A 24,900-nucleotide genomic window follows, 5' to 3' on the forward strand; every position below is an offset into this window, starting at 1 on the left:
AGCGGTCTGTGTGACAGCTCTCCAGCGATCAAACAGCGACGCTGCAGCGATCGGCATCGTTGTCGCTATCGCTGCAGCGTCGCTTAATGTGAAGGTACCTTTAGTAATGGATTGGCGTCTATAAGACACCTATCCCTTACTAATCCTATAGTTGTATTGTAAATAAAGACAAGCCAGAATAAAGTCTTTGATTAGAAATAAAACAAAACACAGTTTTCCATTTTTATTTACAGTTTAGCACTATGCACCTTTTGTTTTTTCAACTCTGGCAACATATTAGCTGATCCTCATCAGGATATCCTTGGAAATAGTAGCAGCACTCAGTAACCTTTCAATATTCACCTTCCCGTTCCTCCTGCAGTGTCTTTGACGAGGCACAAACTGTGTGCATGCGCAAGCCGCCAGCTTAGACTACTTTCACACATCAGGTTTTCGCTGTCAGGCTAAATCCAGCTGAATTTTTTAAAAAACGGATCCAGCGAATGTTGCCGCCGGATCAAGTTTTTTTCCCCATAGATTTGCATTAGTGCCGGATTGCGCCTGATGACATTGCTTTTCGTCCGGTTTTCACCGGATCCGGCAAATCTGCCGTTTCTGGTTTCTGGAAAAAACGTCCATAGCAACGTTTTTTTGTTTCCGGTGAAAAAGCCGGAAGCGCCGGCGCTTCCAGCTGTTTGCTAGAATGGAAGCCTATGGGAGCCGGAAGGTGCCGGATCTGGAAAATGACGGATTCCGGCGACGGATACTGTTTTTTTAAACTGAGCATGCTCCAATTTTTTTTTATCCAATAATCTAGATATGCTAGCCGGATCCATAGAAGACACGGATCTGTCATATCAGTTTTCCTCTTACCCATGTCTTAAATGCCTGTGTGTCGTGCCGAGGCCCCGAAGCTTGTTTCGCTATCGCTTCCTTGGGGGGGCTCTATTTCTGTGCTAAATGGAGGCTTGAGAGGCTCACCAATCAGAAGTTTGAAATCAAAGCAGCTTGCCGCGAATAATCAGAGCATGGTGGCAGAACTTCCGGTGCTGATCTGTCATTTCTGGCATCTCGGGTGCGATGCGTGTCAAAAACAAGTGTTCCAGTGACGCCAATGACACGCATCGCCGCCGTGAGGACACCATCGGGGGCAGAGGCAACCAGGAAGACCGACAGCATGCGCGGCACACGGCATATACGTATGTATCATGTATCAAATAGAGTTACCTATTTGTATATGCAAAAGAAAAAAGAAAAAAAGGGGGAAGAAAAAGAGGAAAAAGGGGAAAAAATGAAGAAAAAGAAAAACCTAAATGCTAATGTTACTCAATTGCACGATGCCGGCCATGTTATTTATGGGCAAAAATAAGGGTAAAAAATATGTGAAAAAAACCCACCCATATTAATTGATAATTATCTCAAAATCTATGTATGTATATAAAGATAAAAATCAACACATGTCAACAATCAAAATAATTAAAGGCATGCAAAATACAGTAAAGTATTATGAAAGATGTTTTCAAGAATGATGATATAAAAAATCTTCATCATGCTATGCATGACCGAGAGACAGGCACGTCCAGAGCAAAAATCATCCTCCATTATTACAAACCAAAAGAGCTAAAAAGACACAAAAAATTAACCCCTTCCTGTCATGCACCATACTAGCACCGTATGAGCACCGCGGCGATCGCGTACAGGTGTCAGCTCTATGTGACAACTGACATCCCGCAGCTAGCACCAATCATGGGCATTTAACCCCTCTGATGCCGCTGTCAGTAGTGACAGGGACATAGAGGGGCATTGCGCAGGGACGGGGCTACCTGCGCTCTCCCACTGGAACAATGCAATACGATCGCGTTGTTCCGGTGGTCTTCATGGAGTCCCCGGAGCCAAAATGGCCACGGGGCTCCTTCCGGGTCCTGAAGTGAGGTGGCTTCCAGACGCCTGCTGAGAACAGGCTCCGGAAAGCCTCCGACACTGCCTGTCAGATCGCTGATCTGACACAGTGCTATGGAAAGTGTCGGATCAGCAATCTGATGTAATATAGTGATGTTCCACCCTGGGGCAATGTTATACAGTAAAAAAATCTCCAAATAAAGAAAAAAATTAATAAATACATATTTTCCAATAAATCCATTTATTTATGTAAAGAAAAAAAAAACAATAAAAGTACACATATTTGGTATTGCCGTGTCCGTAACGACCCGCGCTATAAAACTATCTCACTAGTTAACCCCTTCAGTGAACACCGCAAAAATAATAAATAAAAAACAAGGCAAAAAATAATACTTTATCATCATACTGCCGAACAAAAAGTGCAATAAAATGTGATCATAAAGACCGATATAAATAAACATGGTACCAGTGAAAACATAATCTTGTCTCGCAAAAAAAAGCCGCCATACAGAGTCATCAGCAGAAAAATAAAAAAGTTATAGCTCTTGGAATAAAGCGATGCAAACAATTATTTTTTATATAAAATAGTTTTTATTGCGTAAAAGCGCCAAAACATAAAAAAAAGATATAAATGAGGTATCGCTGTAATCGATAAATCAATTTTACCACACGCAGAACGGTATGAATGCCCCCCTAAAAGAAATTCAGGAATTGCTGTTTTTTGTTCACTCTGCCTCCCAAAAATCGGAATAAAAAGCGATTAAAAAATGTCATGTGCCCAAAAATGGTACCAATAGAAATGTCAACTTGTCCAGCAAAAAGCAAGATCTCACATGACTCTGTTCGCTAAAATATCAATAAGTTATAGCTCTCAAAATGTGGTGATGCAAAAACTATTTTTTGTAATAAAAAGCGTCTCTTAGCGTGTGACAGCTGCCAAACATAAAAACCCGCTATAAAAACCGGCTATAAATAGTAAATCCAACCCCCTTTATCACCCCCTTAGTTAGGGAAAAATAATAAAATTAAAAAAAATATTTATTTCTATTTTCCCATTAGGGTTAGGGTTAGGGCTAACGTTAGGGTTAGGGTTGGGGCAAAAGTTAGGGTAGGGGCTAAAGTTAGGGTTAGAGTTGGGGCTAAAGTTAGGGTTAGGGTTGGGGATAAAATTAGGGTTAGGGTTTGGATTATGTTTACGGTTGGTATTAGGGTTGGAATTAGGGTTAGGGGTGTGTCAGGGTTAGGGGGGTGGTTAGGATTATGGTTAGCGTTGAGATTACGGCTAGGATTAGGGTTAGGGGTGTGTTGGGGTTAGGGGTGTGGTCAGGGTTACGGTTAGGGTTGGGATTAGGGTTAAGGGTGTGTTTGGGTTAGGGGTGTGGGTAGCGTTATGGTTGGGATTAGGCTTAGGAGTGCATTGGGGTTAGGGCTGGAGTTAGAATTGGGGGGGTTTCCACTGTTTAGGCACATCAAGGGTTCTCCACATGCGACATGTCATCCGATCATAATTCCAGCCAATTCTGCGTTGAAAAAGTAAAATGGTGCTCCTTCCCTTCCGAGCTCTGTTGTACACCCAAACAGGGGTTTACCCCCTCTTTTGGGGTATCAGCATACTCAGGACAAATTGGACAACAACTTTTGCAGTCCAAATTCTCCTGTTACCCTTGTGAAAATAAAAATTTGTGGGCTAAAATATAATTTTCGTGGAAAAAAAATATTTTTTATTTTCACGGCTCGGCGCTATAAACTTTTAGAGGAACACTTGGGAGATCAAAGTTCTCACAACACATCTAGATTAGTTCCTTCAAGGGCCTAGTTTTCAGTATGGGGTCACTTGTGGGGGTTTCTACTGTTTAGGTACATCAGGGGCTCTGCAAACGCAACGTGGTGCCGGCAGATCATTCCATCAATGTCTGCATTCCAAAACAGCGCTCCATCCCTTCCGAGCTCTGCCATGCGCCCAAACAGTGGTTCCCCCCACATACGGGATATCAGCGTACTCAGGACAAATTGGACAACAACTTTTGGTGTCCAATTTCTCCTGTTATTTTTGGGAAAATAAAAAATTGTGGGCTAAGTATCATTTTGTGGAAAAATAAAATGTTTTTTTTTAATTTTCACGGCTCTACATTACAAACTTTAGTGAAACAATTGGGGTTTCAAAGCGCTCACAAATCTAGATAAGTTCCTAAGAGTGTCTACTTTCTGAAAAGGGGTTGTTTGTGGGGGGTTTAGACTGTTTAGGCACATCAGGGGCTCTCCAAACGTGACATGGTGTCCGATCTCAATTCTAACCAATTTTACATTAAAAAGTCAAACGGCGCTCCTTCCTTTCTGAGCTCTGCCATGCGCCCAAACAGTGGTTTACCCCCACATTTGGGGTATCAGCATACTCAGGACAAATTGCACAACAATGATCCTGGTCAAATTTCTCCTTTTACCCTTTGGGAAAATGAAAATTTTGGGGGCTAAAATATCATTTTTGTGGGAAAAAAATATTTTTTATTTTCATGGCTCTGCGTTATAAACTTTAGTGAAACACTTGGGGTTTCAAAGTTTTCACAACACATCTAGATAAGTTCCTTGGTGGGACTAGATTCCAATATGTGGTCATGTGCAGGGGTTTCTACTGTTTAGGTACATCAGGGGCTCTGCAAACGCAACGTGACGCCCGCAGACCATTCTATCAAAGTCTGCATCCAAAACAGCGCTCATTCCCTTCTGAGCTCTGCCATGCGCCCAAACAGTGGTTCCATCCACATATGAGGTATCAGCGTACTCAGGACAAATTGTACAACGACTTTGGCAGTCTAATTTCTCCTTTTACCCTTGTGAAAATAAAAATTTGGGGGCTAAAATATCATTTTTATGGAAAAAATATATTTTGTACTTTCACGGCTCTGCATTATAAACTTTAGCGAAACACTTGTTTGTTCAATGTTCTCACAACACATCTTGATAAGTTCCTTGGGGGGCTGTTGTGAAATTGGATTTTGGGCTCCCCCGGTGGCCACTGGTGGAATTGAACTGGTGTGCATCATCCCCTCTGTTCACCTGTTTCCATCAGGATGTGGGAGTCGCTATTTAACCTTGCTCCTCTGTCACTTCCATGCCGGTCAACATTGTAATCAGAAGCCTTTCTGTGCATGTTCCTGCTGCTAGACAACTCCCAGCTAAGTTGGACTTTAGTCCTCGTTTGTTTTTGCATTTTGTTCCAGTTCACAGCTGTAGTTTCGTTTCTGTGTCTGGAAAGCTCTTGTGATCTGAAATTGCCACTCTGATGTTATGAGTTAATACTAGAGTCTTAAAGTAATTTCAGGATGGTATTTTGATAGGGTTTTCAGCTGACCATGAAAGTGCCCTTTCTGTCTTCCTGCTATCTAGTAAGCGGACCTCAATTTTGCTAAACCTATTTTCATACTACGTTTGTCATTTCATCTAAAATCACCGCCAATATATGTGGGGGCCTCTGTCTGCCTATCGGGGAAACTTCTCTAGAGGTGAGCCAGGACTATATTTTCCTCTGCCAGGATTAGTTAGTCCTCCGGCCGGCGCTGGGCGTCTAGGGATAAAACGCAGGCTACGCTACCCGGCTACTGTTAGTTGTGCGGCAGGTTTAGTTCATGGTCAGTTTAGTTTCCATCCTTCCAAGAGCTAGTACCTATGTTTGCTGGGCTATGTTCTCTTGCCATTGAGAACCATAACAGTTTGACCGGCCCCAAAAAATGGTTAAATTAATTGACAGAGAAAGGAGAGAAAAGAGAAGTCTGCTGAAGATTTTTTTTTTTTTTTCCCCTTCCCTTCAGTTCTGAGTGTGCTTGTAATTGAATCTCTTGCAAGTCTGCCTATATTGCAGCCTTTCTCTCTCTCTCTATCCTTCTAATCCTGGAATGGCTCTGTGTTCACCTGTTTAAAATGGATATTCAGAGTTTAGCTGCAGGTTTGAATAATCTCACCACGAAAGTTCAAAATTTACAAGATTTTGTTGTTCATGCTCCTATATCTGAACCTAGAATTCCTTTGCCTGAATTTTTCTCGGGGAATAGATCTTGCTTTCAAAATTTCAAAAATAATTGCAAGTTGTTTTTGTCCCTGAAATCTCGCTCTGCTGGAGATCCTGCTCAGCAGGTCAGGATTGTGATTTCCTTGCTCCGGGGCGACCCTCAGGATTGGGCTTTTGCATTGGCTCCAGGGGATCCTGCGTTGCTCAATGTGGATGCGTTTTTTCTGGCCTTGGGGTTGCTTTATGAGGAACCTCAGTTAGAGCTTCAGGCGGAAAAGGCCTTGATGTCCCTATCTCAGGGGCAAGACGAAGCTGAAAAATACTGCCAGAAATTCCGTAAATGGGCTGTGCTTACTCAGTGGAATGAGTGCGCCCTGGCGGCGAATTTCAGAGAGGGTCTCTCTGATGCCATTAAGGATGTTATGGTGGGGTTCCCTGTGCCTGCGGGTCTGAATGAGTCCTTGACAATGGCTATCCAGATCGATAGGCGTCTGCGGGAGCGCAAACCTGTGCACCATTTGGCGGTGTCTACTGAGAAGACGCCAGAGAATATGCAATGTGATAGAATTCTGTCCAGAAGTGAACGGCAGAATTTAAGACGAAAAAATGGGTTGTGCTTCTATTGCGGTGATTCAACTTATGTTATATCAGCATGCTCTAAGCGTACTAAGAAGCTTGATAAGTCTGTTTCAATTGGCATTTTACAGTCTAAGTTTATTCTATCTGTGACCCTGATTTGTTCTTTATCATCTATTACCGCGGATGCCTATGTCGACTCTGGCGCCGCTTTGAGTCTTATGGATTGGTCCTTTGCCAAACGCTGTGGGTATGATTTGGAGCCTCTTGAAACTCCTATACCCCTGAAGGGGATTGACTCCACCCCATTGGCTAGTAATAAACCACAATACTGGACACAAGTAACTATGCGGATTAATCCGGATCATCAGGAGATTATTCGCTTTCTTGTGCTGTTTAACCTACATGATGTGTTGGTGCTTGGATTGCCATGGCTGCAATCTCATAACCCAGTCCTTGACTGGAAAGCTATGTCTGTGTTAAGCTGGGGATGTAAGGGGAAGCATGGGGACGTACCTGTGGTTTCCATTTCATCATCTATTCCCTCTGAGATTCCTGAATTCTTGACTGAGTATCGTGACGTTTTTGAAGAACCTAAGCTTGGTTCATTACCTCCGCACCGGGAGTGCGATTGTGCCATAGATTTGATTCCGGGTAGTAAATACCCTAAGGGTCGTTTATTTAATCTGTCTGTGCCTGAACATGCTGCTATGCGAGAATATATAAAGGAGTCCTTGGAAAAGGGACATATTTGTCCTTCGTCATCTCCCTTAGGAGCCGGTTTTTTCTTTGTGGCTAAGAAAGATGGCTCTTTGAGACCGTGTATTGATTATCGGCTTTTGAATAAAATCACGGTTAAATATCAATATCCGTTGCCACTGCTGACTGATTTGTTTGCTCGCATAAAGGGGGCCAAATGGTTCTCTAAGATAGATCTCCGTGGGGCGTATAATTTGGTGCGAATTAAGCAGGGGGATGAGTGGAAGACCGCATTTAATACGCCCGAGGGCCACTTTGAGTATTTGGTGATGCCTTTTGGTCTTTCAAATGCCCCTTCAGTCTTTCAGTCCTTTATGCATGACATTTTCCGTGATTATTTGGATAAATTTATGATTGTGTATCTGGATGATATTTTGATTTTTTCGGATGACTGGGACTCTCATGTCCAGCAGGTCAGGAGGGTTTTTCAGGTTTTGCGGTCTAATTCCTTGTGTGTGAAGGGTTCTAAGTGCGTTTTTGGGGTTCAAAAGATTTCCTTTTTGGGATATATTTTTTCCCCCTCTTCCATCGAGATGGATCCTGTCAAGGTTCAGGCTATTTGTGATTGGACGCAACCCTCTTCTCTTAAGAGTCTTCAGAAATTTTTGGGCTTTGCTAACTTTTATCGTCGATTTATTGCTGGTTTTTCTGATGTTGTTAAACCATTGACTGATTTGACTAAGAAGGGTGCTGATGTTGCTGATTGGTCCCCTGCTGCTGTGGAGGCCTTTCGGGAGCTTAAGCGCCGCTTTTCTTCCGCCCCTGTGTTGCGTCAGCCTGATGTTGCTCTTCCTTTTCAGGTTGAGGTCGACGCTTCTGAAATCGGAGCTGGGGCAGTTTTGTCGCAGAGAAGTTCCGATTGTTCCGTGATGAGACCTTGTGCCTTTTTCTCGCGTAAATTTTCGCCCACCGAGCGGAATTATGATGTTGGGAATCGGGAGCTTTTGGCCATGAAGTGGGCTTTTGAGGAGTGGCGTCATTGGCTTGAGGGGGCTAGACATCAGGTGGTGGTATTGACTGACCACAAAAATCTAATTTATCTTGAGTCCGCCAGACGCCTGAATCCTAGACAGGCGCGCTGGTCGTTGTTTTTCTCTCGGTTTAATTTTGTGGTGTCCTACCTGCCGGGTTCTAAGAATGTTAAGGCGGATGCCCTTTCTAGGAGTTTTGAGCCTGACTCCCCTGGTAACTCTGAACCTACAGGTATCCTTAAGGATGGAGTGATATTGTCTGCCGTTTCTCCAGACCTGCGGCGGGCCTTGCAGGAGTTTCAGGCGGATAGACCTGATCGTTGCCCACCTGGTAGACTGTTTGTTCCTGATGATTGGACCAGTAAAGTCATTTCTGAGGTTCATTCTTCTGCGTTGACAGGTCATCCTGGAATCTTTGGTACCAGGGATTTGGTGGCAAGGTCCTTCTGGTGGCCTTCCCTGTCTCGAGATGTGTGAGGCTTTGTGCAGTCTTGTGACGTTTGTGCTCGGGCCAAGCCTTGTTGTTCTCGGGCTAGTGGATTGTTGTTGCCCTTGCCTATCCCGAAGAGGCCCTGGACGCACATCTCGATGGATTTTATTTCGGATCTTCCTGTTTCTCAGAAGATGTCTGTCATCTGGGTGGTGTGTGACCGTTTCTCTAAGATGGTCCATTTGGTTCCCCTGCCTAAGTTGCCTTCTTCTTCCGAGTTGGTTCCTCTGTTTTTTCAAAATCTGGTCCGTTTGCATGGTATTCCGGAGAATATCGTTTCTGACAGAGGAACCCAATTCGTGTCTAGATTTTGGCGAGCATTCTGTGCTAGGATGGGCATAGATTTGTCTTTCTCGTCTGCTTTCCATCCTCAGACTAATGGCCAGACCGAGCGGACGAATCAGACCTTGGAGACATATTTGAGGTGTTTTGTGTCTGCAGATCAGGATGATTGGGTTGCTTTTTTGCCTTTAGCGGAGTTTGCCCTCAATAATCGGGCCAGCTCTGCCACCTTGGTGTCTCCTTTTTTCTGTAATTCGGGGTTTCATCCTCGATTTTCTTCTGGTCAGGTGGAATCTTCGGATTGTCCTGGAGTGGATGCTGTGGTGGAGAGGTTGCATCAGATTTGGGGGCAGGTAGTGGACAATTTGAAGTTGTCCCAGGAGAAGACTCAGCTTTTTGCCAACCGCCGGCGTCGGGTTGGTCCTCGGCTTTGTGTTGGGGACTTGGTGTGGTTGTCTTCTCGTTTTGTCCCTATGAGGGTTTCTTCTCCTAAGTTTAAGCCTCGGTTCATCGGCCCGTACAAGATATTGGAGATTCTTAACCCTGTGTCCTTCCGTTTGGACCTCCCTGCATCTTTTTCTATTCATAATGTTTTTCATCGGTCATTGTTGCGCAGGTATGAGGTACCGGTTGTGCCTTCCGTTGAGCCTCCTGCTCCGGTGTTGGTTGAGGGCGAGTTGGAGTACGTTGTGGAAAAAACCTTGGACTCCCGTGTTTCCAGACGGAAACTCCAGTATCTGGTCAAATGGAAGGGATACGGTCAGGAGGATAATTCTTGGGTGACTGCCTCTGATGTTCATGCCTCCTATCTGGTCCGTGCCTTTCATAGGGCTCATCCTGATCGCCCTGGTGGTTCTGGTGAGGGTTCGGTGCCCCCTCCTTGAGGGGGGGGTACTGTTGTGAAATTGGATTTTGGGCTCCCCCGGTGGCCACTGGTGGAATTGAACTGGTGTGCATCATCCCCTCTGTTCACCTGTTTCCATCAGGATGTGGGAGTCGCTATTTAACCTTGCTCCTCTGTCACTTCCATGCCGGTCAACATTGTAATCAGAAGCCTTTCTGTGCATGTTCCTGCTGCTAGACAACTGCCAGCTAAGTTGGACTTTAGTCCTCGTTTGTTTTTGCATTTTGTTCCAGTTCACAGCTGTAGTTTCGTTTCTGTGTCTGGAAAGCTCTTGTGATCTGAAATTGCCACTCTGATGTTATGAGTTAATACTAGAGTCTTAAAGTAATTTCAGGATGGTATTTTGATAGGGTTTTCAGCTGACCATGAAAGTGCCCTTTCTGTCTTCCTGCTATCTAGTAAGCGGACCTCAATTTTGCTAAACCTATTTTCATACTACGTTTGTCATTTCATCTAAAATCACCGCCAATATATGTGGGGGCCTCTGTCTGCCTATCGGGGAAACTTCTCTAGAGGTGAGCCAGGACTATATTTTCCTCTGCCAGGATTAGTTAGTCCTCCGGCCGGCGCTGGGCGTCTAGGGATAAAACGCAGGCTACGCTACCCGGCTACTGTTAGTTGTGCGGCAGGTTTAGTTCATGGTCAGTTTAGTTTCCATCCTTCCAAGAGCTAGTACCTATGTTTGCTGGGCTATGTTCTCTTGCCATTGAGAACCATAACAGGGGGCCTAGTTTCCAGTATGGCATCAGTTGTGGGGTTTCTACTGTTTAGGTACATCAGGGGCTCTGCAAACTCAACATGACGCCCGCAGACCATTCCATCAAAGTCTTCATTCCAAAACAGCGCTCCTTCCCTTCCGAGCTCTTCCATGCATCCAAACAGTGGTTACCCCCACATATGGTGTATCAGCGTACTCAGGACAAATTGACCAACAACTTTTATGGTCCAATTTCTCCTGTTACCATTGGGAAAATAAAAATTGTGGGCTAAAAGATCATTTTGTGGAAAAATGAAATGTTTTTTTTTTTTAATTTTCACGGCTCTACATTATAAACTTTAGTGAAACAATAAGGAGTTCAAAGTGCTCACCACACATCTAGATCTACTTTCTGAAATGGGGTCATTTGTGGGGGATTTTCACTGTTTAGGCACATCAGAGGCTCTCCAAATGCGACATGGTGTCTGATCTCAATTCCAGCCAATTTTACATTGAAAAGTCAAACGGCGCTCCTTTCCTTCTGAGCTCTGCCATGTGCCCAAACAGCGGTTTACCCTCACATATGGGGTATCAGCATACTCAGGATAAATTGCACAACAATGTTTGGGGTCCAATTTCTCCTGTTACCCTTAAGAAAATAAAAAATGTGGGGCGAAAATATCGTTTTTGTGAAAAAAAAATATTTTTTTTATGGCCCTATATTATAAACTTCTGTGAAGCACTTGGGGGGTTCAAAGTGCTCACCACACATTTATATTAGTTCCTTAGAGAGTCTACTTTCCAAAATGGTGTCACTTGTGGGGGTTTCCACTGTTTAGGCATATCAGAGGCTCTCCAAATGTGACATGGTGTCCGATCTCAATTCCAGCAATTTTTGCATTGAAAAGTCAAATGGCGCTCCTTCCCTTCCGAGCTCTGTCATGTGCTCAAACAGTGGTTTACCCCCACATATGGAGTATCGGCATACTCAGGACAAATTGTGCAACGACTTTTGTGGTCCAATTTCTCCTGTTACCCTTGGTAAAATAAAACAAATTGGATCTGAAATAAAACTTTTGTGAAAAAAAGTGAAATATTCATTTTTTTTAAACATTCCAAAAATTCCTGTGAAGCACCTGAAGGGTTAATAAACCTCTTCAATGTGGTTTTGAGCACCTTGAGGGGTGCAGTTTTTAGCATGGTGTTACTTTTGGGCATTTTCTGTTATATTCTGATATAGGCCCCTCAAAGTCACTTCAAGTGTGAAATGGTCCCTAAAAAAATGGTTTTGCAAATGTTGTTGTAAAAATTAGAAATCGCTTGTCAAATCATAACCCTTACAATTTTCTAACAAAAAAATTAAATTTCCAAAATTGTGCTAATGTAAAGCAGACATGTGGGTAATGTTATTTATTAGCTATTTTGTATGATATGACTCTCTAATTTAAGGGCATATAAACTAAAAGTTTAAAAATTGCAACATGTTCAAAATTTTCACCAAATGTCTGTTTTTTTTCACAAATAAATGCAAGTCATATTGAAGAAATTTTACCACTATCATAAAGTACAATATGTCATGAGAAAGAAGTCTCTGAATCACCATGATCCGTTGAAGCGTTTCAGAGTTATGACCTCAAAAAATGACAGTGGTCAGGATTAAAAAAAATGGCCTGGTCAGGAAGTTGAAAACAGGCTTCGTGGTGAAGGGGTTAAAATCAAATAACGACTCCAAGGGTATTGATCAAGACCAAAAAGTCGAAGAGTCTAAACATACCATAAAAAAGACAAAACCTTGGTTTTTCATTCAGACCTTCAGGGGTAATTGTGTCCAGTTTTACTATCCATCTACATTCAAGCTGAGACAGACTGCTCATTAGATCACTACCCCTAATCCCACCATGAACACGATCAATGCCCCGTATCCTAAGTAGGTCGGGGTTACAAGCACGTCTCAGCCTAAAATGACGATGGATCATTTTCAGGGACACTATATCCTCAGCGGTAATAGCTGCCCTAATGTCCCTGACAAACTCCCTAATTCTTACTCGTAATTCCCGGGATGTGAGGCCCACGTATATGAGGCCACAGTGACATGTGGCATAGTAGATGACAAAATCACTGGTACAAGATATATCTATTCCCTAATCTGAAATGTCCTTTTTCCATCTGATGAACAGATAGTAGTAGTCCGCTCAATGTTACCACAGGCTAAACAAGAGCCACAAGTCAAACATTCCTTGCTCTGCTGGGTGCATTATCTATGGTGCCAACAAGAGATATACATCAACCTTGATCTGTAGTCCTTTGTTGTTTTGTCTGTGATTTAATGATAGATTGAGGGATGGCCTAGGGATTGAAGGGATAGCCGTCGTGGAGCGGGGGCACCACATCGCAAATTTAAGGCGACAACTTCCACTGTCAGGTAGGCCATCAGTTTCCAGGGCCTAATGGGGAAAATTTAAGGTATATTGTTATTTTTCAACATTTTTTCAAGGGCCGCTACCCTGATTCCTTGGCTGAGGCTTGGTTTACAGTGTTTTTACATTTTTGAAACTATTTTTTCTTGACATTTATTTTTTTGATAATTAATAAAGAGTTTCTTTATAGGGGTAGTTTCCTTTCTTAATGTGGGAAATCAGCCGCATGGCACTACTGTAGTTTGCAGTGTATCAAGAAAAGACAAGAAAGGTTGCAGCAATCAGGAATGATCTCTCCTTCCATCTGCATCTGGTCAATGTGCAGATTTTAAGCCTTGGTCATGCCATTAACCTACTGCTAAGTAAAAGTAGCTGTTACTGCAATTAGTTGAATAGCAAATGTTGAAATTTGTTGCTCAGTGAGATAGGATAGATTTAGTACCCTGCTGCAATCATGTTACTTAGTAGCCCCAGTGCTTCCTCAGATTCCTGCAATACTGTTTGTAAGGCCTCCTTCATACATCCTGGTGATCCCTGTAAAGGAAGAAAACAGTGCTGGTGAGATATATGGTCTGTGTTCATGTGTGCGTACAGTATATGACATGTGTGTAGCTCATGTGCCATCTGTGTGTCTGTATTTGCTGTCCGTATGATGGAGTGTCCATGTGTCACATCCGTGTGACAGGTACTGGCACCTGGGAAGAAGCTGTACAGTTTGCACTGATCCCAGGCACCGGGAGCTGCTGAAGACTGCTCCCCTCATTGTCTCCTGCTCGCACTGAGATCAGCGCAACCAGGAGACAATGATGACATTTTATATTCAGACCCCTGTGTGTACCTCCTGTGTAAAATAAATAGTTAAATAGAAAAACGGTATGCGCTCCAGCACATTTTTCATAACCAGCAGAGGGAAATCCCATGGCTGGGGGCTTATGTTAATAACCTGGGACAAAGGACAATATTCCATAAGGTTCACAGGCTATTAACAACAGATCACAGCTGTTTGCTCAGCATCTCCAGGTAAATTTATGAGAGGACTCCAGGAAAAAAAATTACGTAGTGTCCCCCTATAAATTTAAACCAGAAAAAGCTAAACATACATCTATGACTTAATATTAGTAGCCTGGGAAGAGGTCAGAGATATTGCCCCCTCAAGCTACCAACATCATCCCTCAGTCACCCCAGAAATGGCACATCCATAAGATGCTCAAAATCTGGCCTTAGCCTCACCCTTCCCACTTGCTCTGTGGCAGTGGCAAGTAGGGTAATATGGTTGGTGAAATATAACACTCTAGGCAAAGAATACATACGTATAAAGATGGAAAAGCATATGTATATCAAATATCACATGTACTCTGAAATGGACATAATTTCATGGACAACTCGGAATAATTACAGAAATACAAAGAACAAAAGAACCGAACTAATGCCCAAATAATAATACGATTATTTTATTAATGAAAAAATTACACCAATTGGTAGGGGGGGGGAAAACAGAAACCAACAAAATGGCACAACACCATGGAGACAGAGCAGTATGATAAAAATACAGTCCTGCGATACTTAGAATGGTGACAAGATGTAACTAAACATTAAATGATTGTTTGTCATCTGCCACAGAACTAATATATACATACATACATATACACATGCGCACTGAAATATTTTGTGACTTGTAATACATATACTGCTGCAAATGCAGTGAGTGGCATGTACATATGTATATAAATAAATGATTGAATATATCTGGCAAAAAATTCCACGTATACTACAAAAGGAAGTTTATATATATGTGTGGCCAGCATATACTTTCATATAAACAGGTCCCAGCTCAGAGAATAACAGGCACCAATCACATATGCACCCCGTCATAGGTTGTATGTGTTGAGAGTAATCTAATCCAAACAATAAGGGCGATAAAAGGTGCCCATATGGTTGGTGGGCTGACGTCACCTTTGTAGTGCCAGGTGACATCAAGCCCAGCAGTTAGTAATGGATAGGTGTGTATCAGATGCCTGTCCATTATTAACCCCATATTCATATTGTAAATGAAGGCCCAGCAACAATAAAGTCCTTGATTTGAAAGAATACAAAACACCCTGTTTAACACGTGTATTTAAAAATAAAAAACACATTTATACTCACCCCACGCTCATTCCATTGAAACCCTCGTCTCCTGTAAAAAAAACAGAAAAGAGAAACCACCATATATTCACCTTATGCTCATTCTATTGAAGCCCTTGTCTTCTATAACAACAGAAAAATAATAAACCACCATATCCCTCACCTGTCCGACATTCTGTCCCACGCCGTAATCCATCTCAGCGATAAGTGCTTTACAACCTGGACGGTGCCAAGATGCGACGGTTCAGGCAGAGGAGCAGGATACAATGATGTGCTGCGCGCGCAGCTTCAGTGTGGGTGGTGATGTCATAGAGTTCCCACACTTGAGTGTGAGTGGCCCGAAGAACTGCGGTGACCTCAAGGAGATCACCACACTCACTGAGACAATGATAAATGCTGCTTTCAGCAGCTGCCGACACCAGGGATGAGAGGGAACTGCATCTCTTCTCACAGGCACCGGCTGCTGAATGTAACTCCCATCCTTGTCTCCTGGTTGCGCTGATCTTTCATCTGTGTGTCATGTGCAGCACACATTTAGTCTGTGCTGCGCCGAAAATAACATCATGTCTGTTGGTTTCCCATGTAGACGCGTGGTCTGTATGAAAAATCTGACATGTGCGCACCACCATTGAATACAATGGGCATGTGTATGTCCGGATTTGTGGTCCTTGAAAAACAGACATACAAAACAGATGTGTGAAGAAGGCGTAAGATATATTTCCAAAGTGCCTCGGGAACAGATGCCTTTATACATTCTGCAGTCACAATGCCTATGACTGAAAACTCATATAAATTGACAGAAAATTAACCTGTCATAAAGTTTATGGTGGTAAAACACACACATAGCTGCTTCAGGTTCAGGTGAGACCTCAGTACCAGCCACCGATATCTTCATGGTGCCTGACAAGATGCCTCTTTAGTAATCCAGCCTCTCGTGCTAAGTAATCGAATTGTGCATCAGATAAATGTTGATCAGATTTGCATGTTGCACCCAGTAACTGATGTTAGCACCTAAGTTGGGGTATGGTAAGTGGCAGTTTCTATTCTAAAGTCTAAAGAGATGAAGGTACTTACTCTGAGAACTTTGTGTTCCTCTTCAATATCTCGAAGTATGCACATTACCATATTGTGACCTCATCTTTTATCTCTTTTAAAGTAAAACATGTCGGATCCTTACCGTGAATACAAGGGAGTCCTTTACCTTAGCATGTCAACCACTAAGGAAGATCTGGAGTTTGTGGAAAATGAATTTCAAGTTAGAGATGATGACGTCTATAACATAGCGTATCTAAAATCAGGTAAAGGATTAAATACAAATCATAGGTAATACGGTTCTTCTGCAATCAGTGTTTTTCTCACACATTCTTTGTGTTCTCTTTTTCTTATACTATATTTAATATACAAAGTAAAGAACTGCATTATATTTACAAGCTGATGTGTGTTTCTGATTTTGACAACAGTTCCACAAATATTTTAAACTGGTGTCAGACTGAATTGTCAAAGGCCCACCAATAACTATTTGGCCCCACTGTTCAGCTACGTGCAAAACTGACCTGACCCTAGCACACAATTTTCCTTTTGCTTCTATATAATATTAATTTGGCTAGCCTGTTTACTGAATGATTAGATGATGTCTTTTTTTCAGTAAATAGTGAACCAAGTGCTCATCGACACTACTTCAGTGGGGCCTACCAGAGAATTATCCTGTTCCCTGCCGGCCAGTTCAAGCCTCTTTAAAACCGTTGGCTTGTGGAATACATTTTGTTCCTAACTTGGAGGCATCAAATGGAGAGATTATGAATATGGGACAGCAAAGTGAGAAAAACGGTGCTGATATGGGTGGAACATTAACTCTATTAATTAAAAAAAAACAAGAACAACAAAGTTACAAACTTATTTGACCAAAGACCAAGTCAATTAGTATTGATAAAACAAATAAAAACATATAAGGGATCAATTAGGTGTAAGGCCCAAAATCTAGATTATTTTGAATGCAGAGCTTTCATGTTTTACAACTGATTAAAATCTGTTTGTTAATGAACCTCTTCAGTGAGAAAGACATCCAGAGCTCTAAGTTCCAACCTTCTTCCTCTCTGATTGCTTATAGAAATTCCCTATATAATGACCTACGTATAAAGCTGCCTACGCTAACTTGGCACTCTCCATAACGGGAAACTTTACTACATAAAGTAGCTAATGACAACCAAGACATTTTAACTTCCCACAGATAAACACACCATGCACCGAGAGATAAATATTCTCATAATCAGTAGTTGTTTCCATTTGTTGAAGCCTTATTAAGACTCATATATTTCTATCACCAAGAAACCTCTGAATGGGGAATGTGGTTTCTTAAGACAATGCAGGCAGTGAACTGAAAAAAAAAAACACTTTTCTTTAAATAAAGCATGCTTTACAGTGGTATGCAAGTGTTCATTCCACCCACACCTTGACTTTTTACCTATTTTCTCGCATTACAGCATGTGTTTAAATATTTTTGTAATCGGTTTTGTGTGACGCACTAGCACTGAATAGTCTAAGTTGGTGATGTGAGAACAAATATAACCATAAATTAAATTTACGGGATCAAATAGCTAAAAATTGGCATGTGCATATGTATTCGCCCCTTTTATGAAGAAGACCCTAAACATTTTTGATACAGCCAATTTCATACATAAATCACATGCTAAATGCACCTGTGTGCAATCTGAGTGTCACGTGGTCTATCAGTATACTGTATATACACATTTTCTGAAAAGCAACAGAGGCTGCAACACCATTAAGCAAGAGGCACCACTAATCAAACAATACCATGAAGACCAAGGAGATCTCCAAACAATTCAGGGATAAAATTGTTGAGAATTACAAGTCAGGGTTGGGCTATGAAAAAATATCCCAATGTCTGATGATCCTCTGGATCACCCCTGGATCACTATCAAATCCATTATCATCAAATGGAAGGAACATGGTGTTAGGCGTCGGGATTCTCCCACCATGTGGGATAGCTCCCAACCATTGTCTGGTTCTGTGGTCTTCCATTTGGGTCCGGCTGCTGCAGTTGTTGCTCAGTAGAGACGTCGGTCCCAGCGTCTTGCTCAGGCTCGTGGTATACATTTGGTTCTGCTGGCTCTACAGTCATGTCTAGGGTTGAGCGAAACGGGTCGATCATTTTCAAAAGTCGCCGACTTTTGGCTAAGTCGGCGTCTCATGAAACCCGATCTGACCCCTGTGCTTGTCGGCCATGCGGTACGCGACTTTCGCGCCAAAGTCGCGTTTCAATGACGCGAAAAGCGCCATTTCTCAGCCAATGAAGGTGAACGCAGAGTGTGGGCAGCGTGATGACATAGATCCTGGTCCCCACCATCTTAGAGAAGGGCATTGCAGTGATTGGCTTGCTGTCTGCGGCGTCACAGGGGCTATAAAGGGGCGTTCCCGCCGACCGCCATCTTACTGCTGCTGATCTGAGCTTAGGGAGAGGTTGCTGCCGCTTCGTCAGAAGCAGGGAGAGCATTAGGCAGGGTCCACTAACCACCAAACCGCTTGTGCTGTAGCGATTTCCACTGTCCAACACCACCTTCGGTGTGCAGGAACAGTGGAAGCTATTTTTTTTTTTTTTTCCTCAGCGTTGTAGCTCATTGGGCTGCCCTAGAAGGCTCCGTGATAGCTGTATTGCTGTGTGTACGCCACTGTGCAAACCAACTGCTTTTTTCAAAGCACATATCCTCTTGTTCCTTTCTGCACAGCTATCTTTTTTGTTTGTCCACACTTTTTATTTAATTTGTGCATCAGTCCACTCCTATTGCTGCCTGCCATACCTGGCTTAGATTACTGCAGGGAGATAGTAATTGTAGGACAGTCCCTGTTTTTTTTTTTTTTTGTGGGAGATTAAGATTGGCATTTCTGCTACAGTGCCATCCCTGTGTGTGCCATCTCTCACTGAGTGGGCCATAGAAAGCCTATTTATTTTTTCCGTGATTTGTGTTCTAAATTCTACCTCAACACAAAAACACTACATCAATCAGTGGTAGAAAAATATTGGCCTCAGTCAGGGCTTGTGTGCCACTGCTGTGTGTGCTATCTCTCATTCAGTGGGCTATAGAAAGCCTATTTATTTATTTATTTTTTTTCTTATTATTTGGTTTCTAAAGTCTCCCTGAAAAAAAAAAAAAAAAAAAAAAAAAACAGTGGGAGAGTAATATTGCCCTTTCAGCTTGTGTGCCAGTCTTGACTCCTGGGTGTGCCACCTCTCTCTCATTCAGTGGGCCATAGAAAGCCTATTTATTTTTTTGGTTTTTTTAATATTATTTGGTTTCTAAAGTCTCCCTGAAAATAATAAAAAAAAACTTAAAAAAACAGTGGGAGAGTAATATTGCCCTTTCAGCTTGTGTGCCAGTCTTGACTCCTGGGTGTGCCACCTCTCTCATTCAGTGGGCCATAGAAAGCCTATTTATTTTTTTTAAAAAATATTATTGGGTTTCTAAAGTCTCCCTTAAAAAACAAAAAATACATAAAAAAACAGTGGGAGAGTAATATTGCCCTTTCAGCTTGTGTGCCAGTCTTGACTCCTGGGTGTGCCACCTCTCTCATTCAGTGGGCCATAGAAAGCATTTTTTTTTTCCTTGATTTGTGTTCTAAAATCTACCTCAACACAAAAACACTACATCAATCAGTGGTAGAAAAATATTGGCCTCAGTCAGGGCTTGTGTGCCACTGCTGTGTGTGCTATCTCTCATTCAGTGGGCTATAGAAAGCCTATTTATTTATTTATTTTTTTTCTTATTATTTGGTTTCTAAAGTCTCCCTGAAAAAAAAAAAAAAAAAAAAAAACAGTGGGAGAGTAATATTGCCCTTTCAGCTTGTGTGCCAGTCTTGACTCCTGGGTGTGCCACCTCTCTCTCATTCAGTGGGCCATAGAAAGCCTATTTATTTTTTTGGTTTTTTTAATATTATTTGGTTTCTAAAGTCTCCCTGAAAATAATAAAAAAAAACTTAAAAAAACAGTGGGAGAGTAATATTGCCCTTTCAGCTTGTGTGCCAGTCTTGACTCCTGGGTGTGCCACCTCTCTCATTCAGTGGGCCATAGAAAGCCTATTTATTTATTTTTTTAAATATTATTGGGTTTCTAAAGTCTCCCTTAAAAAACAAAAAATACATAAAAAATCAGTGGGAGAGTAATATTGCCCTTTCAGCTTGTGTGCCAGTCTTGACTCCTGGGTGTGCCACCTCTCTCATTCAGTGGGCCATAGAAAGCCTATTTATTTATTTTTTTAAATATTATTGGGATTCTAAAGTCTCCCTTAAAAAACAAAAAATACATAAAAAAACAGTGGGAGAGTAATATTGCCCTTTCAGCTTGTGTGCCAGTCTTGACTCCTGGGTGTGCCACCTCTCTCATTCAGTGGGCCATAGAAAGCATTTTTTTTTTCCTTGATTTGTGTTCTAAAATCTACCTCAACACAAAAACACTACATCAATCAGTGGGAGAAAAATATTGGCCTCAGTCAGGGCTTGTGTGCCACTGCTGTGTGTGCTATCTCTCATTCAGTGGGCTATAGAAAGCCTATTTATTTATTTATTTTTTTCTTATTATTTGGTTTCTAAAGTCTCCCTGAAAAAAAAAAAAAACAGTGGGAGAGTAATATTGCCCTTTCAGCTTGTGTGCCAGTCTTGACTCCTGGGTGTGCCACCTCTCTCTCATTCAGTGGGCCATAGAAAGCCTATTTATTTTTTTGGTTTTTTTAATATTATTTGGTTTCTAAAGTCTCCCTGAAAATAAAAAAAAAAAACTTAAAAAAACAGTGGGAGAGTAATATTGCCCTTTCAGCTTGTGTGCCAGTCTTGACTCCTGGGTGTGCCACCTCTCTCATTCAGTGGGCCATAGAAAGCATTTTTTTTTTTTCCTTGATTTGTGTTCTAAAATCTACCTCAACACAAAAACACTACATCAATCAGTGGGAGAAAAATATTGGCCTCAGTCAGGGCTTGTGTGCCACTGCTGTGTGTGCTATCTCTCATTCAGTGGGCTATAGAAAGCCTATTTATTTATTTATTTTTTTTCTTATTATTTGGTTTCTAAAGTCTCCCTGAAAAAAAAAAAAAAAAAATACAGTGGGAGAGTAATATTGCCCTTTCAGCTTGTGTGCCAGTCTTGACTCCTGGGTGTGCCACCTCTCTCTCATTCAGTGGGCCATAGAAAGCCTATTTATTTTTTTGGTTTTTTTAATATTATTTGGTTTCTAAAGTCTCCCTGAAAATAAAAAAAAAAAAACTTAAAAAACAGTGGGAGAGTAATATTGCCCTTTCAGCTTGTGTGCCAGTCTTGACTCCTGGGTGTGCCACCTCTCTCATTCAGTGGGCCATAGAAAGGCTATTTATTTTTTTGGTTTTTTTAATATTATTTGGTTTCTAAAGTCTCCCTGAAAAAAATAAATAAATAAATTAGGTGGGAGATTAATATTGACATTAGTGCTTGAGTGACAGTCCTGCGTGTGTGTCATCTCTGTGATTTTGTGCCACAGAAAACAGAGTGTGTAACATTGTGCCTGATTTTCCTTGTGGTCTCACCAACCTGTTAAGGGATATTGAAATCATACTGAAGTTATAGCTCACCGTGTAAGTTGTTTGACAGCAACAAATAAAGTTACTTTGGTTAAGATTTTAAAACAATGAGGAAGTCTGGTGCAAGAGGTCGTCGTGGGCGTTCATTGTCAGCTGGTAATGATGGTAGTGGTAGTGGAGCATCAGGTGGTCGTGGGGATAAAAATATTCCACCTAAGTCTGGAGCTGTGGAGCCAGTTTCGTCGTCAGGCTACACAAGGCCTCGAACGCTCTCTTTTCTGGGAGTAGGAAAACCGCTTTTAAAGGCGGAGCAGCAACAGCAAGTTTTGGCTTACATTGCAGACTCAGCCTCTAGCTCTTTTGCCTCCTCTTCCGAAACTGGTAAATGTAAAAGCAGCGCGTCGCTTGTGGATGTTCACGGTCAGGGACAAGTCGCTTCCTTGTCCTCCTCAGCAAAAACTACAACAAGAGAGAAGGATGCAGCAGGCGACACAACGGGTCACTCCATGGAGCTCTTTACACATACCGTCCCTGGCTTAGAAAGTGAAACATTTAACAGGCCATGCCCATTACAAGTATATTCTGACATGGAGTGCACTGATGCACAGCCACAGCCAGAGTACTATGCTGCTCCTTTGACTCAGACCACCACATTGCCCTCTCAGGGTACAGATCCACAATCAGACCCTGATGAGACTATGTTGCCCCGCCACGAACGCTATACCACCGACCGACACAGTGACACAGACGAAGTTGCACACGAGCTCGAAGAGGAGGTAATAGATGACCCAGTTATTGACCCCGATTGGCAGCCATTGGGGGAACAGGGTGCAGGCGGCAGTAGTTCAGAAGCGGAGGTGGAGGAGGGGCCGCAGCAGGCATCAACATCGCAACAGGTTCCATCTGCCGGGCCCGTATCTGGCCCAAAACGCGTGTCAAAGCCAAAACCTGTTGGAGGACAGCGTGGCCATCCGGTTAAAGCTCAGTCTGCAATCCCTGAAAAGGGATCCGAGTCTAGGAAGAGTGCAGTCTGGCATTTTTTTAAACAACATCCAACTGATCAGCGCAAAGTCATCTGTCAAAAATGTTCAACTAGCTTAAGCAGAGGTCAGAATCTGAAAAGTCTAAATACTAGTTGCATGCATAGACACTTAACCACCATGCATTTTCAAGCCTGGACTAACTACCAAACGTCCCTTAAGGTTGTAGCACCCTCGGCCAATGAAGCTAGTCAGGAACGCAACATCCCTTCCGTCACTGTAAGGCCACCATTTTCCGCACCACCGGCAGTATCTGTGCAGGTTTCTTTGCCAGCCAAAAGCAGTCAGGGTCAGGGAACCACCAGTTTTGTAGGAGGAAATATTGCATCTAGGGCACCGGCGGAAACAATACCGTCTCCAACCGTCTCTCAGTCTGCCATGTACACCGGCACACCCGAAAGTTCCACGATCTCCAGCTCTCCAGTCCAGCTCACCCTACATGAGACTCTGGTTAGAAAAAGGAAGTACTTATCCTCGCATCCGCGTACACAGGGTTTTAACGCCCACATAGCTAGACTAATCTCGTTAGAGATGATGCCCTACCGGTTAGTTGAAAGCGAAGCTTTCAAAGCCCTGATGGAGTACGCTGAACCACGATACGAGCTACCCAGTCGACACTTTTTTTCCAGAAAAGCCATCCCAGCCCTGCACCAGCATGTTAAACAGCGCATCGTCCATGCACTCAGGCAATCTGTGAGTACAAAGGTGCACCTGACTACAGATGCATGGACCAGTAGGCATGGCCAGGGACGTTATGTGTCCATCACGGCACACTGGGTGAATGTGGTGGATGCAGGGTCCACAGGCGACATCAATTTAGGGACAGTTGTGCCTAGCCCACGGTCTAGGAATCAGTTGGCTGTAGGCGTTCGCACCCCCTCCTCCTCCTCCTCCTCGTCCTCCTGCAGAAGCTACAGCTCTTCCACAGAACGCAGTCTGCCAACCACTCCATCGGCAGATGACACTGTTGCACACCAGTTGTCCCATTATGGGCCAGCTACTGCCAAGCATCAGCAGGCTGTATTGGCTATGAAGTGTTTGGGCGACAACAGACACACCGCGGAAGTTCTGTCCGAGTTCTTGCAACAAGAAACGCAGTCGTGGCTGGGCACAGTAGATCTTGAGGCAGGCAAGGTAGTGAGTGATAACGGAAGGAATTTCATGGCTGCCATCTCCCTTTCCCAACTGAAACACATTCCTTGCCTGGCTCACACCTTAAACCTGGTGGTGCAGTGCTTATTGAAAACTTATCCTGGGTTCTCCGACCTGCTCCTCAAAGTGCGTGCACTTTGCTCACATATCCGACGTTCGCCTGTACACGCCAGCCGTATGCAGACCTATCAGCGGTCTTTGAACCTTCCCCAGCATCGCCTCATCATAGACGTTGCAACAAGGTGGAACTCAACACTGCACATGCTTCAGAGACTGTGCGAACAGAGGCGTGCTGTTATTTATTTGTGGGAGGATACACGGGCAGGCAGTAGGATGGCAGACATGGAGTTGTCAGGTGTGCAGTGGTCTAAGATACAAGACATGTGTCAAGTCCTTCAGTGTTTTGAGGAATGCACACGGCTGGTTAGTGCAGACAACGCCGTAATAAGCATGAGCATCCCCCTAATGCGTCTGCTGATGCAAAGTTTGACGCACATAAAGGAGCAGGCGTCTGCACCAGAGGAAGAGGAAAGCCTTGATGACAGTCAGCCATTGTCTGGTCAGGGCAGTGTACAGGACGAGGTAGCGGGCGAAGAGGAGGTGGAGGACGAGGAGGATGATGGGGATGAGTATATTTTTAATGCCGAACCTTTCCCGGGGGCACAGGAAATTGGTTGCGTGTCACGGCCGGGTTCTGGTTTTTTGAGGGACACAAGTGACGTAGATTTGCCTGCAACTGCCCCTCAACCAATCACAACCGGAGATTTGGCAACTGGAACTTTGGCCCACATGGCGGATTATGCCTTACGTATCCTAAAAAGGGACACACGCATTACGAAAATGATGAACGATGACGATTACTGGTTGGCCTGCCTCCTTGATCCACGCTATAAAGGCAAATTGCAAAATATTATGCCACATGAGAACTTGGAACTAATATTAGCAACCAAACAATCAACTCTTGTTGACCGTTTGCTTCAGGCATTCCCAGCACACAGCGCACGTGATCGTTCTCACACGAGCTCCAGGGGGCAGCAGACTAGGAGTGT

At 43.1% G+C, this 24,900-nt stretch overlaps 1 protein-coding gene across 1 annotated transcript in view; it reads left to right on the top strand.

Moving 5' to 3' along the window:
• LOC143774208 (sulfotransferase 2B1-like) overlaps positions 1-24,900 on the top strand; it is a 222,842-nt gene that overhangs the window by 22,556 nt on the left and 175,386 nt on the right. The window contains exon 2 of the mRNA XM_077261588.1: positions 16,258-16,399. Coding sequence (XP_077117703.1) covers positions 16,264-16,399 — 136 coding nt within the window. The 5' untranslated portion in view covers positions 16,258-16,263. The remainder of the gene's footprint in view (positions 1-16,257; positions 16,400-24,900) is intronic.

The sequence above is a fragment of the Ranitomeya variabilis genome, chromosome 5 (assembly GCF_051348905.1).
Source record: "Ranitomeya variabilis isolate aRanVar5 chromosome 5, aRanVar5.hap1, whole genome shotgun sequence".
NCBI lineage: Eukaryota > Metazoa > Chordata > Amphibia > Anura > Dendrobatidae > Ranitomeya > Ranitomeya variabilis.